We start from the raw sequence: 19,126 nt of genomic DNA, 5'->3' as shown, positions 1-19,126 counted from the left end.
CAAAGTCGGTGCTGGTGAAAGAATGAGTTTTGTTGCCACAGAATCTTATAGGCACCCTTATCTCGAGCATGGTTTGTGATTTGGTTTTTAGGAGCATTAGCAACTAAGGCCATATTGCTCCGGGATATGCGGGGGTCATTCCCAGACCTTTTCCGCATCCTCCGTATTTGGTGGTGACGGGCTCGAACCCCGGTTTAATCAAGAAGCGTGTGCTACGCACTGCTGCTCCTTCCCACCTGGCTACGGAGGCGCCTCTCGAGCATGGTTCACCACTATGAGGCCTGTTTAGCTGCTGGAGGGGACCATACACCATGCTGATGACACGTGACCATCTTTTTGAGCACCTTATATAGACTTCTGCAATGTGATCTTTTTAGTAATTCTTATACAATCCCTAAAATGTCCCTTATATCTGTTCGAAGTTTCTTGCTGTCTCCTCATTTCATCATTATTCTATGATACACCAACATACCAAATTCTGTCCTGCTTCATTGCAAACTACACGAATTATATCACATTTTCTACATGTTCTGTTAATTTTGTCTAGCAGTGCATAAAGGTCGTAAGATTATATTTAAATAGTTATTAAAATAATTTGAAAATTATGCACATTTCCGTATTGTTTCTGCTATAGGGAATAGGGAACACTTTTATCGCTCAATTGATAGAGAGGCCTGTCATCTAATGCACAAAATTCTAAAATTATTTCAGTGTTTTAAATAATTTTAAAAAATTATTTTTAAAAAATTATTCCAAACATTGATTTCAATCTTTACTTTTTTGCTGTATAGGACAATGCAGAGATTAAAAGTACACAAAACTTTTATTATTTATTTAGATTAAGATGACCAGATGCTGCTGGCCACAATCGGAACAAAATGAGAAAAAAACTATAATTCAAAGCATCGGCAATTAAACACAAAAAAAAAAAAAAAAACATGACAATAAGAACTTTGCCGTGTTAGGTAATATGTACTCTAAAAATGAAATAGAAATACACTATTAATAAAAGAGAAAATATGGTTTAATGTATTTTAAAATAATTACATTAATACATTTTGAGGAATTAAGCAGTTAATAAAATAAATCTCAAACCAAAGGCTTTACTCCAACATATTTTATTAATTTCAATCTTCCCTGATCATATTTAGATCAATAAAAATCTCTATATGCTAAATTTATGATATATTTATGTAACATAACAGTATTGGTAATAACAAAAATATTGGTAACATATTTACGTAACATAACAGTACAGATGGTTTTTACATCCAGACAATTTTGTCCATCTGACCAAAGACCATTGGAAGGATGAGGTAGCATTCTAAGCACATAATTTAATTAATGTGGCATGTTAAAACCTTCCAGCAAATGACAGAACAACGAAACAAATGGCCGTCACTCCCCCTCTTATGGCAGAGAGAGGATCAGAGTGGAAGCAGAGGGTGCTAAGAATCTCTGGGTACGACCAGGCTGCCATGCACAGAAACTTAAAAACTTTTCAAAAACAGAGTAAAAATAGTCTTACCTTGAATAATTTATTTATTCTTTTGGCAATAGCATGATCAATTTCCTTTCTCTTCAAATTATATCCAATTTTCTATATGAAAAGAAAAATGCAATCAAATTAATTGTTCAAATTTAATCAAATAAATTAAAGGATAAGGACATTCATATAGCAAATGCAGTTTGAATAAGAAGATATTACATTGTCGTACTACCAGCCCATTATTTCAAGACCTGGTGCAAACTGACAAAGAAAACAATTTAGGGCCAAGTTAAATTTACTGGGTAAATTACTGAGTGTAGCAAAATGGAAAAAGAAACATTTGGAGAGCAAATCCCTATAAATGTAAAGCCATAATCACTATGACAAGTTTTTGTCCAGAAGAGAGAAAAAAATTGAAGTCCTCTAGGACAGAATTTCTCAACCGGTGGTACATGGAAAAAGATTTGGTGGTAAGTGAATCACAGAATGGTTGAATTTTTATTAATTAATGAAATTATGAAAAATGAAACATTAAAAACTTCCCCCTCTAAAGGCAAATAATTACATGTTTTACCTATATATTTTTTTATCTAACAAGAGTTCAATCTAACAAAAATTTAATGGATGATTTCAAAAACAACACTTTAATCAACTTTTGGATTAAGCATAAAAAAAGATTTCAAACAAATTTCAGAAAGAGCAATGAAAGGTTTAATGCCATTTTGTATGACATATTTACATGAAACAGGATTTTCTTTTATGATGTATTTAAAAAAAAAAAAAGTAGAACAAGGCTCACTTTGGAGCCAAATTTATGTTTGAAATTAAGTAAAACAGAACTAAATATATATAAACTAATCACTGTCAAACAAGCTAAAGTGTCACATTAAGTGAAATATTTGTTCAAGTTCACACAATTTATTGCATTAAATCGTTATTGATTACAATTATATCACCATACTAATGAAGTATTTTATAGTTTATTTTGTACTGTTTCATTTAATATTTTTTATTTAGTTTGTTCAATTTTTGTATTAAAAATGAAATAAAAATATGTATAATTAATAACATAGCCTTATTATGTGAATATTCTTGACTTTTCCTCTTAATACAAATACATATTTTAATAAGTGGTACCGACATTTTTCAATTTTTGTTTTGATGGTACGAGTATTAAAAAAAGGTTGAGAACCGCTGCTCTAGGAGATCTATTTGTTGGCCTGGTCAAGCAAAACAGAGCACAATGTAATGCAGAGCGAATCTGAATTATAACTAATATAGAATAGTATTAGTATGGGCAACAATTTGCAAGGAGGCAATTTATACACAATGAAAAAAAATTTACCCACTTTATTTGCCCATTCCTTCTAGTAATTTGTCCAAAACATCTTTAATTCATTTAAACTACCCACTTCCAATCGATTAAAACTACCCATAAAACGTGTGTTTAGTCCAGCAATCAATATCTCTCTGGTTGGTCAAATTTACAGACACACAAAGCCTGCAACCACCATTTTTTCAATTTAAATTTATGTCCCCTTGAGTATGTGTGCATGTCATATTAGGAAGAATAAAGATGCCATCAGCATTTAGTTTACTTACCCCTTTTAAAGCTCTATACATTTCAATTAGGTCACCATGCAGTTGCCTAATTTCCATAGTAATTATTCTTTTTCTTAGTAAAACTTTTGTGCCCTCCCATCTAATCTTATGCTCTTCTTGGCACCTTTTCAACAGATTATGTCCTTCCTAAAATGAGATTTCTAAACCTGTATGCAGTATTCCAGATTGCCTTACCATTGCCTTATACAACAGGATAATCATCTCTTTGCTCTTCCTGACAAAGTTTATATATGTCATTGACAAACTACCTCCCAATAAACTGTTCTAGCAGCCTGCTTACACTCCACCTAGACCTTCATGTAGGACTTTACAATATCCTTAGGTATTTTCCTTGTCAACTACCTTGTGCTTGGTGTCACCTAAATAGTATGCTATTCCAGGATGACTGTATCAAATGTAACTTGCATTTATCAATGTTAAACTTCAATTGTCATTGTTCAGTCCATTTGGCTAGTTGATCATTAGTTTATCTAAATTTTCCTGCAGTAATATATCCAGATAACTAGCATTATCCACTATGTCCACATTTGTATCAACAGCAAACTGAGCCATCAAACTTGAAATAGCTACACCAATATCAGCCCTATGTGCCTTATTTGCTTTTAGCTGCAGCAACATGTCTTCCACCTGGAAGACATGTTGCTGGAGGGCGCTGAATCTCTTTAAAAGTTACAGCTATCAGTTACAGGCTCTGCAAAAACGATAAGTGTTTACCTGTTATTTACATGATTGTTATTTTATATTGTACTTAATACGTAGTCATATAGTTATAGTTACGCTGGTTATTTTTTATTTTTAATTTAGATAAAGAGTTTTTGTGGATTTTACTTACGATAGGTAAAACCGTTATTTCGTTCCATTTTTGTAGCCATTGTTTTTGGATATAGTGGTAGGGAATTCAAATTTTTTAATTGAGGTAGCTAGGTAGTTCTAACGCATAATTATATAGTAATACGCTTCACTGTTTCTATTTAATAGTTTCTATTCAAATACTACTGACATTTAATTTATTGATTTTTTTTAATTTAAACTACCATGCCCCAAACTAGAGCAGCAAAGCAACGGGCACAAAGTGGCAGGAGTGCTGTGACTCGGGGGAGAACTGAGGGGGGCAATTCTCCAACGCATCACAGCCTAAAGAAATGTGCAACTTGTGAAATGTTTGCCGAACTCTCTGGAACGGAACATGATATTGCCATGGGGGATGTCTTTGTGTGTGCGCGATGCAAGGAGTGTATCGAAATCAGGCAACAACTCAGCGTTCTTATGGGCCTATATGAGAGCTTGAAGGACAGGGTGGATGCCCTCGAAGGAAGTAAATTGAGGGGCCCATCAAGCTCTCAGCTGCCCACATCAACGCCAGAGCTTGCACTTGGTCATCGCGCAACACAGCGGCAACCCCTAAGGCAGAATGCGCTGGTCCCACAGGAACTAGTTGTTGTTGGTGACTCTATTGTCAGGGAAACGGGGAACATCCTTTGTAAAAAGGATAGGAGGAACAGGACCAGGGTATGTCTGCCAGGGGCAAAGGTTGATGACGTTGTAGAGCGGATATCATCTTTCAAGGGCACAAAAGGTGATATAGTTGTACACGTTGGCACTAATGATATTAAGAGTAGGAGACCGGTGGAATTACTCAACAAGTACAGGTCACTGTTGAAAAAAAGCCGTGAAATAGGGTTGAATTTGAAAGTGTCTGCAATTCTGCCCAGACACGATAGGAGGGAGTACATGATGAGAGCCTTGTCGATCAATTCGGCCCTGGAAGGATTGTGCAAGGCTCAAGGGGTAGAATTTTTTTCAGCCTGGACTGTACTTGTTAACAGGAGAGATTGCTTCTACAGGGATGGGATACACTTAAATAGAAAGGGTGCAAGAATATTTGCTGATGCTATCGAGGCAGTGTTAGGTGGGTCGGAAAACTGCTAGTTTGGGGGGATACAAAGACTAATAGTTTAACAGTAACCGCAGGCAGAGGTGAAGGTGATTCTTGCACAACTTCTATTAGAATAAGAAGCGACCTGGAGCGAGGGGTGTTGGGAGTTTCAGGGACGGATGGCAGTCATCATGGAATAGTTGGGTATATGGGATGTGTTAGGGTAACAAGGAATAGGCATAGGAGCATGTATGCTTGCATGTATACCAATGCTAGAAGTATAGTAAATAAATTTGATGAATTTGAAGTGTTGGTCAAGACATCAAAGGCGGATATTGTTGGGATAGCAGAGACGTGGTGTCACAAAGATATAAGGAATGCAGAACTGGAATTTGGGGAGTACAATGTGTACAGAAAGGATAGACAGGACAGAAAGGGAGGGGGTGTTATGCTGTTAATTAAGAAAAACATAAAATCAAAGGAAGTGCACCCAGTTAATATAGATGAACAGTGCTCTGTTGAGTCAGTTTGGTGCGAGATAAGCACTGCGAAAGGAAAAATAAGGGTAGGAGTGTGTTACAGGCCTAATGACTTGAATGAGTACAATGAACAATTGTACAGAGAAATAGAGTGGGCCAGTAAATCTGAATGTCTTATAATGGGGGATTTTAACTTCCCAGATATTGACTGGAACTTGTGGGTTGGTCACTCACACACCAGTCAGACTTTTGTGGATTTATTGGATGATTGTTTTCTGCAGCAGCATGTTCGAGAGGCAACCAGAGAAAGTAACACTCTTGATCTGGTTATCAGCAGTGATCATTCGTGTATTAAGAATTTGCAGATAAAGGAACCACTAGGTGGCAGTGATCACAGTGTGCTGAAGTGGGATTTACTCAAAGAGGTAACTACCGTCAGGGGTAAAGGAAAGGGTTTTTGCTTCCGTAAAGGGGAGTACAGTGGTCTCAGACAGTTTTTAAATTCTGTACAGTGGGATCAACTGACGATGTTACCAACAGTAAATTCTAAGTGGGAAGCATTCAAGGAATTAATCGTGGAAGCTACTAGACTTTATATACCGATTAAGAAATATCGTTCAAGGTTTAGGCCTAAATGGTTATCAAATGAACTAATGAGACTCGTGACAGAGAAGAAAAATGCATGGGATGCATATAAATTATCAGGTGACGCAGAAGCCTGTGGCAGATATAAGCTAGTCTGTAATCAGGTCACAAAGGAGGTTCGGCAGGCGAAGGCGGATTACGAGAAATCTTTGGCAAAGGATGCTAAGAAAAACAGCAAGGATTTCTTTACTTATATAAACTCTAAAAGGAAGGGGGTGAATATGATTGGTCCACTTGACATCGATGGTTCGACTGTTGATGATCCTGCTCAGATAGCAAACAAACTGAATGAGTATTTTGCATCTACATTCACACGTGAGGAATTATTACAGTTTGAAAATGGAAGAAGGTTATCAAATTGTAGCAGTGTGCTTAATGATTTTGTAATAACTGAGAGCAAAGTGGAGGAGAAATTGTTGAAGTTAAACATAAGAAAGGCACCTGGGGTGGATGGGATCTATCCAGTTATTTTAAAGGAGGCGGCAAAGCAACTAAGCAAACCCTTAGCCATAATTATGAGAGCATCCTTGGACTCAGGGGAGGTTCCCACGGACTGGAGATGTGCAAATGTGTCCCCAATTCACAAAGGTGGATCGAAGGGTGACACGAGTAATTACAGACCAGTTAGTTTAACTTCTATTCCGGGTAAAATAATGGAGTCACTGGTTAAAGATGCATTGCAGGATCATCTAGACAAGACTGCAGCAATAATTCAAACACAGCATGGGTTTGTTAAGGGAAAGTCTTGTCTGACAAATTTGATTGGTTATTATGATGTGGTCACAAAGGAACTGGATGCGAAAAATAATTTTGATATCATATACTTGGATTTCAGGAAAGCTTTTGACACTGTTGCACATGGAAGACTACTGTACAAATTGGAGCAGAAGGGTAAGTTGCTACAATGGATAAAAGGATGGTTAAGTGGGAGAAGACAGAGGGTGGTAATCAATGGGTGCTGCTCTTCGTGGACTAATGTTATTAGTGGAGTCCCACAGGGTTCGGTGTTGGGTCCACTGTTGTTTTGTGTATTTATCAATGATATTGATGAAGGTATATCAGGCTTAATGTCGAAGTTTGCAGATGACACAAAGGTTGGCAGGGTTGTTAATGACAGTAATGGCAGTGTGCTACTGCAACAGGATCTAGATAATTTGGGCAGATGGGCTAAGAAGTGGCAACTGAAGTTCAACCTTGACAAATGCAAAGTACTGCATATGGGTAGAAGTAACCCCAGAGAAACGTACCAACTGTGTGGTACTACACTTAAGGTGGTAGAAAATGAAAAAGACCTGGGAGTAATTGTGCAGTCAGATATGAAGTTTTCTGAGCAATGCAGACAGGCTGCTAGGGCAGGTCATGGGGTTTTGTCAATGATATATAGGAATTTTGCTAGCAGGGAAAAGGAGGTGATTGTCCCTCTGTATAAGGCAATGGTCAGGCCACGCCTTGAGTATTGCGTACAAGTCTGGAGGCCTCATTTTAGGAAGGATGTAGATTTGCTTGAGCGTGTACAGAGAAGAGCAACACGATTGGTGAGGGGAATGAAGGGATTCTCTTACCAAGAGAGGCTTAAGTTCTGCAAATTGCAGTGGCTGGAGACTAGGCACCTGCGCGGTGATCTGATTGAGGTCTATAAGGCCTTGAATGGGTTGAGCACGCTGAATTCTGATGGGATCCTTCCACTTGTTCAGATTACGAACCTACGGGGACATAAGTTCAAATTAAGAAAGGATAGATGTAGAATAGATGTGCGGAAATTTGCCTTTAGCCAGCGGGTGGTTAATTGCTGGAACAAACTTCCATCTGTCGTTGTGGAAGTTGATAGGTTAAATAAATTTAAGGAGGAACTGGACAGGCATTTGGAGGGAATGGTGTGATGATTTTTTTTTTTTTTTTTTTTTTTTGGCTGATGCTGCATAAGCTCCTACACTTGCTTTCTTGCATCATGTGCCACTACTACTACTACTACTACTACCTTCTTTTCCATTATTATAAAATCATTTACCGCCCAATTAGTATTAGACAGATGTCTGTTATCCAGATCTCAAAAAACTTCATGTGTGAAAACAGACAAAATATTTATTCAGTTGTGAGCAGCCTGTATACAGGATCATTAATAGTTATACCATTCACATCCAGTGGACCAATTGATTCATCCCTTTCGTTCTAGTGTTAACATAAGCAAAGATTTCCTTGCTACTTTTCTTTGCACTCTTAGCTAAAGAGTTGTCACAATCTGCCTTAGCATGCTTAATCTCCTGAATAACTTAATTAAATAGCATTTTGTACTTAATGTACGACTGTGTGTTCTGACAATTTAAAATCACCCCATGCATGTCTCTTCTCTGCCACTAAGATAATCAGTTCAACTGAATGCTACCAGAAGCTTCCTGCTGGTAGCAAAAAAGCAATTTGCCAGTGGAGATTTCTAGTTTCTTTCTTTACTTTTGCCAAATTTTTAAAACACAAATTTTCAAATGTTTATAATGCCTCATGTATTAATATTTTTTTTATTAATTCTCTCTAAAAAATAACAAGTACTATTTGACATTGAAAAATATAAAATTTCATGTACAAGTTATTTTTTAAGAATTTTTTTTTTTTTTTGTCAAATCGTCCCAGTTTTATTTTCTAGAAAAATACATTTATCTTACTTCATAAATTCCACCTTGGGCTGGGCTACTGATATAAACAAATTAATAAAACAGTTTCTTCTACTTGTTCATAATAATCATTCACAATCCACATGAAGCCAAGTGCAGAATATTAAAGTCTCAGTAAGTATTTGCTTCCCTGTGTCACATGCAATCTCTACATAAAGGAAATTATGACAGAGTACTTCACAACTCAGCATATGCTCAATGCCTGCATGCAAATAATGGGTCTGCTTTTCAGTGTATGTATTTTGTACATTAATGCTTATGTATTAATTGTAGCAATTATGAATGACAGAACCACTAAACTTGCAAACAAACAGAGCCATTTCATTCTTTTTTGTTGTTGCAGCAGGTAAAATTGTATCATTAGCAAAAAATAAGATGATAACTGACTTGAAGGTACTAAGGATCATCAGGGGCTAGACCCATTATTTCCATATGAAAAATTACTGTAATATATGATGGACACATGGTAATTCAACATTCTACCATATGTTCCACTGAAACTCTCTAAAATATAGTACTATAACTGAAATTTGAATTGTTGAGAAATTTTCTATCTGTTATTTCAAAATTTTAAAAATGCTCTGAATATCCACAACTTACCGGTCTCCTTTTCTGAAGCAAACTCAACAAGTTAATTTCGTACTATAAAGAAAAAAAAGAATGATTATGACACATTATGTAACTTTACTTCATAATCTAAAATAAAATAAAATTAATAGTTCTTCAAATAAATTCAGCGCTAATTTTATCCAACATAATCATTCTTTGTATAAATTATGTATAAATTTTAATTTTTGTGATGCTTGACACAAATCTATATATATATATATATAAAAAAAAAAAAAAACTATTATTTTATCTATATTTCTCTTCAAATATCTGAAAATCCTTAAATAAAGGACTTTCTGATATTTGAACGGTCTCCACCACCACATCAAACACAGTGAGTAGAGATACTTTCTTTTTAATCTCTTTAAATTGACAATGATGTTTTCCCTTATTTATTTATTTTTGTTTCTTATAAAAAAAATGCTTGCTGCAGTCTCAGCAATATATTCATGTAAAAAATGTTTAATCTTAGTTTAATCACTGTTAAAATTTAAATGTTGTTGAAATTGTTCAAATTCTTAAAATTGCCTTAAAAATTACAATTATAATACCTGCATATCTCTTGAAATCTGTGGGTGCCAGGCAATATCTGACTTCAAATTTGGATTTAGCTCATCAAAATCCATCAGATATATCACTGCATTTCTGTCAAGTCCCAAAAGTAAAAATCCCAAAAACTATTTCTTATCAACATATGCTAAATATACACTGCTCGACAAAATTGTCAGAAGCTTCCATGACAACGAATATTGTCATAGAAGCTTCCGACAATGAACATTGCCCTTCTCAACCATAAATATCTCTTTCTCTTAAATATGGCAAGATATGTAGTTAAACCACATGATTACTCAGTGTCTTCATTAGCATAATCCAGTAATTCATCGAATAAAAATGAGGTGCCTCAAGGAATAAAAATGAGGTGCCTGGGAAACCACATGAATGTTATACGTAACAGATTTTAGTTCAGCTCTTGCTGAACATATGGCAATAAAAGAGCACTATATAAACCCCCTTTCAAAAGTCATCATTGTTTACAAAAAAATATCAATAACATTACCAATGGATGGAAGTGAAGTGTAACTGGTATGAGAGATGTGTTATGAACACAGATAGGGAACATGCAATCACTATTATCTTTGAGTCTCTCGCACAGCAATGTCATACCATACAATGAAAATTTGCTAAGGGGGTTTTTTGAAAATTTGCTAATGATGAAGCATTACCTAAAACCATTCCCAATCCTACCCTTTGTGACCAGCATTTAGGAGCTGAGACTTGAAACATTTATGGCTGAGAAAGACAACATTTGTTGTTCAACTGTAAATAAGTTTTACTATTTTCAACAGTGTAAAAGTATTATAATAAAAATATATCTCAATTGCAGCCTAGCCAGTGATTAGATAGAAGTAACAAGTATCGTGTCCTGACCTCAGAGGGTTTTTTTTTCAACACATATATGGTATTTCAATTAAAGGGCAATGGAACCTACCTCATTTATTTTTATGTAAAAGTTTTGAATTTGATGTAAAAATTGGACTAAGTATTACCGTTTATATTTTATGATTTCTAATTTTAAATTTTGCTTAATCACTGTTTTTTTTTTTCTCAATTGGAAAGCTGTTCCTCATCCTCAGATAAAAAAGAGGTGCCACAAGGATTGTCTCAATTTCAAAAATGTCAGTTCTGAAACAAACAAACACCAATTTTATTTAAAGAAAAAAGTTATAAATAACACAATGGTCGAAGCACGAGACTTGGTGCCACAAATTGCCCTCAATGCAGCCAACTGCTGAACACAAGTAATGAAAAGCAAACATAACATCATATTTACACTGTGTTTAATTTTTCTTCAAATAAAATCAAAAGCGTAAGCTAACAAAAGGGAAGACCTTCCCATTGGCAAACAAAAAAAAAAAAAGAAAGCAAAAGAAATAAAGGTGATTAGGCAAAATTTAAACGGTAACACATAATTTTAACATTCATTTTCAGCCCAAAGATGAGAAAGAAGGTTCAAATAACCTAAACCTAAAAATAAGCAAAATAGACATTGATACAAGGCGTGGCTAAAAAAGAAACAAGAAATATTTTTTAAATCATTTATTATTTTAAATACAACAATTTAAATGTTTATCCCCTTCAAATTTTAATTTTCAGTAACAGAAAAAAGTCACACAGCACCAAGTCTGCTAAATGTGGTGGGTGCTCCATTGTTGTGATCTTGTTTTTTGTTAAAAACTCTCTCAGTGCGACAGAGGAATAACTTGGTACACTGTCATGATGCAAAACCACTTGGCCGGCCATAAATTGGGCCATGTCTTTCAAATTTTTTCAAGAAGTCTTTCTAAAATCTCAATGTAGAATGTCTGATTAAGTCTGATTTGGTGGGACAAATTCATGACGAACAACGCCACAACAGTCAAAGAAAACGGCAAGCATGGACTTGATTTTCGATCAAGACATCCTTGCTTCTTCTTTAAATGAGGTGAAGAAGGAGCTTGCCACTGAATGCTTTGATGCTTAGTTTGTTATTATTATTTGATTTTTAGGAGCATTAGCAACTAAGGCAATATTGCTCCGGGAATATGCGGTGGTCATTCCCTGACCTTTCTGCATCCTCCGTATTTGGTGGTGACAGGATCGAACCCCGGTCTAATCACGAAGCATGTGTTACGCACTGCTGCTCCTTCCCACCTGGCTCTGGAGGCGCCGCTTGGTTTGTGGATCATACTGAAAGACAAAGGATTCATCTCTTGTTATCACTGAATCCAAAAAGTCAGGAGTTCCGTGCAAATTTCCACACATTTCTGTTTCTGATAGTCTGCAAGGACATGTGAAAACAATTTGCATGCACACCTTTCAATATTCTTTCTGTTGTCAAAGTTGGCAGTCTTCCTGTCTTCTTGTTGTCGTGGACATTGTCCCATCCCTCTCTGAACTGTTTGTGCCATTCATACACACGACTGACTCATGGTTTCATTACTGTACACTTTTTTATCATTTCTGCAGCATTTTTACCGAGTTTCACTAAAAATTTAATAACAATTCTTTGCTCTAAATTACAATCACTCATTTTTCTTTTGGAATCCAATCCACTTAGAGAGGCACAGTTCAATCAAAACTTAACCAATTGCAATGAAACAAAAACTGATCTATACAGGAAAATAAAGCTAAAGCATGATGTGAATGTTATTGACATGCGCAGTAGTAAGGTGTTGGTAAGCAACGAGTAGGCGCCTCCGTAGCCAGGTGGGAAGGGGCAGCAGTGTGTAGCACACGCTTCTTGATTAGACCGGGGTTCGAGCCCGTCACCACCAAATATGGAGGATGCGGAAAGGTCAGGGAATGACCACCGCATATCCCGGAGCAATATGGCCTTAGTTGCTAATGCTCCTAAAAAAAAAAAAAAAAAGCAACGAGTCTCATTTCACTTGAGCCGCACCTTTTTAAATGAAACAATCTATATTTTAGGGAATGTGGTATTATCTTGTTAAGAAGTTTTACCATAACCATAAGTTCCCAAAATAGAAGCACCTCTCAATTGAACGTAAGGTGTAAGCCTTATCACTAATGGTGATTATTTCATTCTTTGTGGCAAAATTCTAATTTAAAATTTCATTCACCTCAATATAATTCAAATAATCTTCTTTTGTTTTCTGCCGACGCTGCAACTTGTATTCCAGAGCTGTTCGCCTTTTTATTATTTTTCTGAAAAGAAAAAAAAAAAAAAAGCGATAATTACAAAACAAATTAAATAGGCTTAGATTAATTATATAATAAAACACAACACATGAATAATTCAAAGTTAGATTAAGTGCCTATGACTTAATTACACTAAATCTGATACAAAGGTGGTGTTTTAGGACCCTTGACAGATTCTATTATCAGTAATGAAATTCAAGTACAATAAAGGGGGAAATTTAAGTAAAATAATAACATATGACAGTAGTATTGAAGCTTGTTCAAAATTATATAAGCTGATGTTACACAAATCATGAAATATAGTTAAATACTAATAATAGATTAATTTTACACAATCTGGAATCTAGCAGAACATATTTGATAACATCTTATTGCCATTTAGTTGTCAAACTAAGGCTGCTGCATAAGGACACAAAGTGCTGGTTAGATTTTTATATGCCATGCCAAAGCTCAATGAAAACACTACTTATTGACTGATAAGTCATTATTGTTCAGTAAGGTCAATGACCAGTCTCATCTCAGTTAAGTATATTTAATTCACTTTAGCAGAGTAACAGTTATAAAATGATTGCAAAGCTAGATTTAAGATTATAAAAAATACACACTGCAAGATTGTGAAAAACTTTCTGAAGCAGCTTGTAAATTGAACACCTTTTCTTTAGGAACAGATATTCTTTGAAGTGTCAATAAATCTACAGAGAAAATTGCTGTTCATGGGTATCAAACTGCAACAGAAAAAATTTTTACTTTATAACTTTTACTTTAGGAAAACTTTATTTTCCTAAATAAAGTTTGAAGTTTAAAAAAAATTAAAATTTAATCATTCGGCTGACATCAGGAAATATGGGATGTTCAAAGGAGTTTCAAAGAACGTTACTTCATTCCTTGAGGATGTTAAAAGCAAGTTTTAGTTTCACATAGGTAAAGTTTTTAAGTATGATGACAATATTTTTTTTAATTATGATCTTTTTTATGTGCTTTCTTAACTGCATAAAGCACCAAATGTCTTTACCATTTATCTATCCACATGTAATAACTCATCAACCCATGGGAAGATTTTTATGAAATTTATATTTAAATCTTTAGTAGTAGTGCTAATAATAGCAACTCGTGCAAAGAAGCAAGCTTATACAACATCATCCAAAAAAAAAAGAATCCCACATTACCTTTCCATCCCCTCCTATAGTTACATATATATTTTTATTAGCCATATGGTGCAAGGAAGCCTGAGGCTTTTGCTGCACCAGCCAAAAAAAATTTCTGAGTTACCCGGGAGGGAGGGAGAGAGAAAGAGAGAGAGGGAGAGAGAAAACAAAAGTCAGAAGTAGAAGGGAATTACCAAGAAAGGTAAGAATGATGATATCCAGCTCAGGATCTTGGGTGCACCAAGCCCATACTCACCAGATGTAAGCCCCTGTATAGTTCTTCCTTGAATTTATTCAAAGTTCTTTTATTTATTAAAATTATTTATTCTTTTATAAAGATCTGCTGAGTTGTTCTAATTTCATTAAAACTAGCATAAAAATCTGGAAATTTTCATTTATTATTTTTGTTTATAAATATCTCAAGTAATGAGGAGCACTCAAAAACTATCTACCTTCACAATAAAGAAACAACTATGTTGTTTATAATAACGTAACAACTGATAATATTTCCTTTGGGTTAAACAGATCTCTTCATTTGACAGCAAAGAGGAAATACTTGAAGAAATCTTTGTTGTGGTCTCTTCAAAAGCCATTTTAGACTGATATCACTTCAAAATTGATGCCCACACTGCACAGGTGTTTGTTTCTTCAAATTACTGAAGCGAGGTGAGGGAATCTGAAATGTGGCGGAGGGAAGCTTTCACTCCTGGAATCCACAATCTCATTTGGATCAGGATCATCTGAAATCGGCTTTGGTGTGGTGATGGAAAGGCATTCTACTGAAGGGTAGAATTATAATAGAAGTATTAGTATTATAATTGCTAAATTATGGGCAATTAACCAGAATTCTTTTATACATCTGCCAAACACAAGAAAATTAAAAAAAAAAGATTTATCATTCATACCATCCAGTAGGGATTATATGTTGAGAGTCTTTGTCAATCAATTTGGCCTTGGAGAGTATGTGCAAGACTCGGGATAGAATTTTTCTTAGCATGGTTTGTGCTTGTTAAGAGGAGAGACTGTTTTTACAGGGATGGGATATACTTGAATAGAAGGGGTGCAAGAATATTTGATTAGGCTATTGAGGCAGTGATAAATGGGTCGGAAAACTGCTAGTTTGGGGAGGGATACACAGATTAATAGTTTAATTATAGCTGCAGGCAGAGGTGAAAGTGATTCTTATATTGCTACTATTGGCACATGCAGCAGCCTGGAAAGCAAGGTGTCTGGGATTTTAGGCCCTGCTGTGGGTCATCATGGAACAAATGAATACACGGGCAGTGTTAGGGTAAACATGTGCGTGTATACTTGCATGTACACTAATGCTAGGAGCATTGTAAATAAATTTGAAGTACTGATTAAGTCATTAAATGCAGGCGTAGGAATAGCTGAGACATGATGTCACTCAGATGTATGTGATGCTGAAATTGAATATGGTGAGGACAATGTATACAGGAAGGGCAGACAGGATAGAAGATGTGGTGGGGTTATGCTCTTAGTTAAGAAGAATATTAAATCAAAGGCAATGCATCCAGTTAACTGAGGGTATGGATGGGTGAACTGTGTTTTTTTTTATTTTGGCTGGTGCTTTTAAGTTTGCTTTCTTGCATCATTTGCCATTACTACTACTAGATAAACTGTTATGAAGTCAAAATCATGTCTTCATAGGCACTATTTTATAATGATATTATTTGACATTATATATTATATGAAAATAACACTTCATGTGTAGTGCTATTATTTTTTTATATTTTTATTTTTTATTTATATATTATTTATTATTTTTTTTATTTATATATTATTTATTATTTTTTTATTTATATTTTTACTATTTTTTTATAATGCAGAGCATTACCCCAGGGGCTCACATCTGGTGAGTATGGGCTTGGCAAACCCAGGGTCCTGAGTTGGATATCATCATTCTTCTCTTTCTTGATGATTCCCTTCTACTTCTGACTCTCTCTCTCTCATGGTAATGTGGGAATTTTTTTTTTTTTTTTTTTTTGGCTGGTGCAGCATAAGCCTCAGGCTTCCTTGCACCATATGGGTAATAATAATAATAAAATCCACGTTACCAAACGGTGGCTATCCAATTCTGCTTTGAATTTTGACACAACTATGCATGGGCAATATAGACCATAATGGGCCATTCGTTATGGTACAAATTATCATAATGAAACAACGGACCAATATTATATCCTCAAATGTTATATCTTCACTGCTCTAGCCTTACTCAATTAAAACTACAAATATCTTTCAATATTTAGTTAAGGGAGCATATGCTCCCTTTAACCAAAATTTTGAATTAAAGAAAAAGAACGCAGGAGGCGTTCTAAAAAAATATTCAAAAGCCTGGTCGCCAAGCCCCCCTTACGATATCTGAATACGCCACTGTCAATAAGTAAAACTATTACACATACACACATGATCGAAGCCCATACCTGATTTCTTCTCGTGTAAATAAACCAACTCTTTCCATTTGTTCCAATTCATTTATAGTTCTTTCCGTCCGGAGATGAACAAGTTCAGCCATTTTTTGCAGTTAATAGTACTACTTTGTTTTTCTGTTTATTTTTTTTTATTTTTAAACAAATATCAGAACTACAAAATACTTAAATATGCCCATACACACGTGTGTTTTCCGCCATTAAATAATACCAGCGCCATCTTCGATTTCAAAAGTTTTTATTGGTAATGAAATAAAAAATCCAATTTACCAGACTTGGTAGAGACCAAACTAGCAGAAAACGGGCCTCGTGCAGCCCGGTAGAATCCCCCCCCCCCTCCAAGTGTTAAAAATATTCGCAGGTTAAAAGAGCTAACTTTATATGAATATGATGCTAACTGGCAAAACATAAAGGAGATAAACTAATAGAAGATCGATTTAAGATCTATTTATTTAGATCTTGTATTTATTTAGATCCAGACAAAAAATTAGTCACTTGTGTAATTTTAAAATAACAATGGGTAAACCCTCTTTTAGAACGAACCGTTTAATGAATTCTTTCGTAGGATTTGCATCTTAAATTCTTTTGTAACTATACAACTTAAATAGTTTATATCAATATTAAGGAAAACAACTGAGCACGTAATTCGTTCAGGTTCCTTGGGTGCTATTGTTGTGCATTCACTTTCAAGATACTATTATTATTATTATTATTATTATTATTATTATTATTATTATTATTATTATTATTAGACAAATGGTGCAAGGAAGCCTGAGGGGGAAAAAATCCAGAGTTATCCTGAGAGAGAGAGAGAGAGAGAGAGAGAGAGGGAGAGAGAGAGAGAGAGAGAGAGAGAGAGAGAGAGAGTCAAAAATAGGAGGAAATCACCAAGAAAGAGGAAATCATGAAATCCAGCTCAGGACCCTGGGTGTGACAAGCCCATACTCACCAGATGTGAGCCCCAGAAGTTAAACATCCTGCGTATCGAGGGTTTAGTGTCAAACAACGTTAACAACAAAATTCCATTTTTTCTTTGAAATGACTTTAGCATTAGCATTAGCATTAGTAGAGGCATATGATGCAAGAAAGCAAGCTTATTCAGCATCAGCCAAAAAAAAAAAAAAAGCACCACTCCCATTTCACCCCTCCGTTCGCTCGAAATACCTGTCCAGTTGAGCCTTAAATTTGTTTAGGCTATCAACTTCAACAACAAGTGACGGAAGCCGGTTCCACCAACCAACCACCCGCTGGCCAAAGGCAAATTTCCGAACATCTATCCGACATCCGTCCTTCCTCAATTTGAATTTATGCCCTCTGAGGTGATTATTTTGAGCAAGATGAAGAATCCCATTGGCATTCAGCATGCTCAAACCATTCAAAGCCTTATACACCTCTATCAGATCACCTCGCCGGTGCCTAGTCTCCAGACTCTGTAATTTGCAAAACTTAATCCTTTCTTCGTAAGAGCAACCCTTTGTTCCATTCACTAATCTTGTTGCCCTTCTCTGTGCCCGTTCCAGCAGCTCTACATCCTTCTTGAAATGAGGCCTCCAGACCTGTATACAGTACTCAAGATGTGGCCTAACCATTGCCTTATACAAGGGAATAATCACCTCCTTATCCCTGCTAGAAAAATTCCTGTATATCATTGACAAGACACCATGAGCTACTCTTGCAGCTCGTCTGCACTGCTCAGAGAACTTCATGTCTGCCTGCACAATTACTCCCAGGTCCTTTTCATTCTCCACCACTGTCAGTGTAGTACCGCAGAGTTGATATGTTGCTCTGGGGTTACTATTTCCCATATGTAGTACTTTACATATGTCAATGTTAAACTTCATTTGCCACCTCTCAGCCCATCTATTCAACCTTTCCAGATCCTGTTGCAGCAGCATAGCGTCAGTAGTGTCCTTAACAACCCTGCCAACCTTTGTATCATCTGCAAACTTGGACATTAAACTTGATATCCCATCATCAATATCATTCATAAACACCGAAAACAACAACCGACACAACACTGAACCCTGAGGAACTCCACTAATAACATTAGTCCACGTTGAGCAGTGTCCATTGATTACCACTCTCTGTCTTCTGCCACTCAACCATCCCCTTATCCATAGCAGCAATTTGCCTCCAATGCCACACTGCTCCAACTTGTGCAGCAGTCTTCCATGTGCAACAGTATCAAAAGCCTTTCTAAGATCCAAATATATAATATCAAAGTAATTCCCTGCATCCAGTTCTTTTGTGACTACATCATAGTATCCAATCAAATTGGTCAGGCAAGACCTGCCCTTAACAAAACCATGCTGCGTCTGAGCTGTAACTGAATTCTTGTCTAGATGATCCTGCAGTGCTTCTTTAACCAGTGCCTCCATTAATTTACCTGGAACAGAAGTTAAACTAACAGGTCTATAATTACTTTTGTCAGCCTTTGATCCTCCT

General features: G+C 35.7%; 1 protein-coding gene across 1 annotated transcript in view; it reads right to left on the bottom strand.

The window, feature by feature from the left end:
- The window catches only part of LOC150086379 (U3 small nucleolar RNA-associated protein 6 homolog), a 123,615-nt gene extending 106,798 nt beyond the window's left edge, over window positions 1-16,817 (bottom strand). The window contains exons 1-4 of the mRNA XM_090371293.1: window positions 16,676-16,817; window positions 13,008-13,092; window positions 9,379-9,420; window positions 1,529-1,600 (exon numbers count right to left, since the gene is read on the bottom strand). Of these exons, the coding sequence (XP_090227419.1) occupies window positions 1,529-1,600; window positions 9,379-9,420; window positions 13,008-13,092; window positions 16,676-16,767 (291 nt within the window). The 5' untranslated portion in view covers window positions 16,768-16,817. The remainder of the gene's footprint in view (window positions 1-1,528; window positions 1,601-9,378; window positions 9,421-13,007; window positions 13,093-16,675) is intronic.
- Between the last annotated feature and the right edge of the window lie 2,309 nt (window positions 16,818-19,126).

This window comes from Mastigoproctus giganteus, chromosome 4 (genome assembly GCF_048544385.1).
Source record: "Mastigoproctus giganteus isolate SK-2022 chromosome 4, ASM4854438v1, whole genome shotgun sequence".
NCBI classification, from domain to species: domain Eukaryota; kingdom Metazoa; phylum Arthropoda; class Arachnida; order Uropygi; family Thelyphonidae; genus Mastigoproctus; species Mastigoproctus giganteus.
This window is presented reverse-complemented; position numbering and strand designations above follow the sequence as displayed.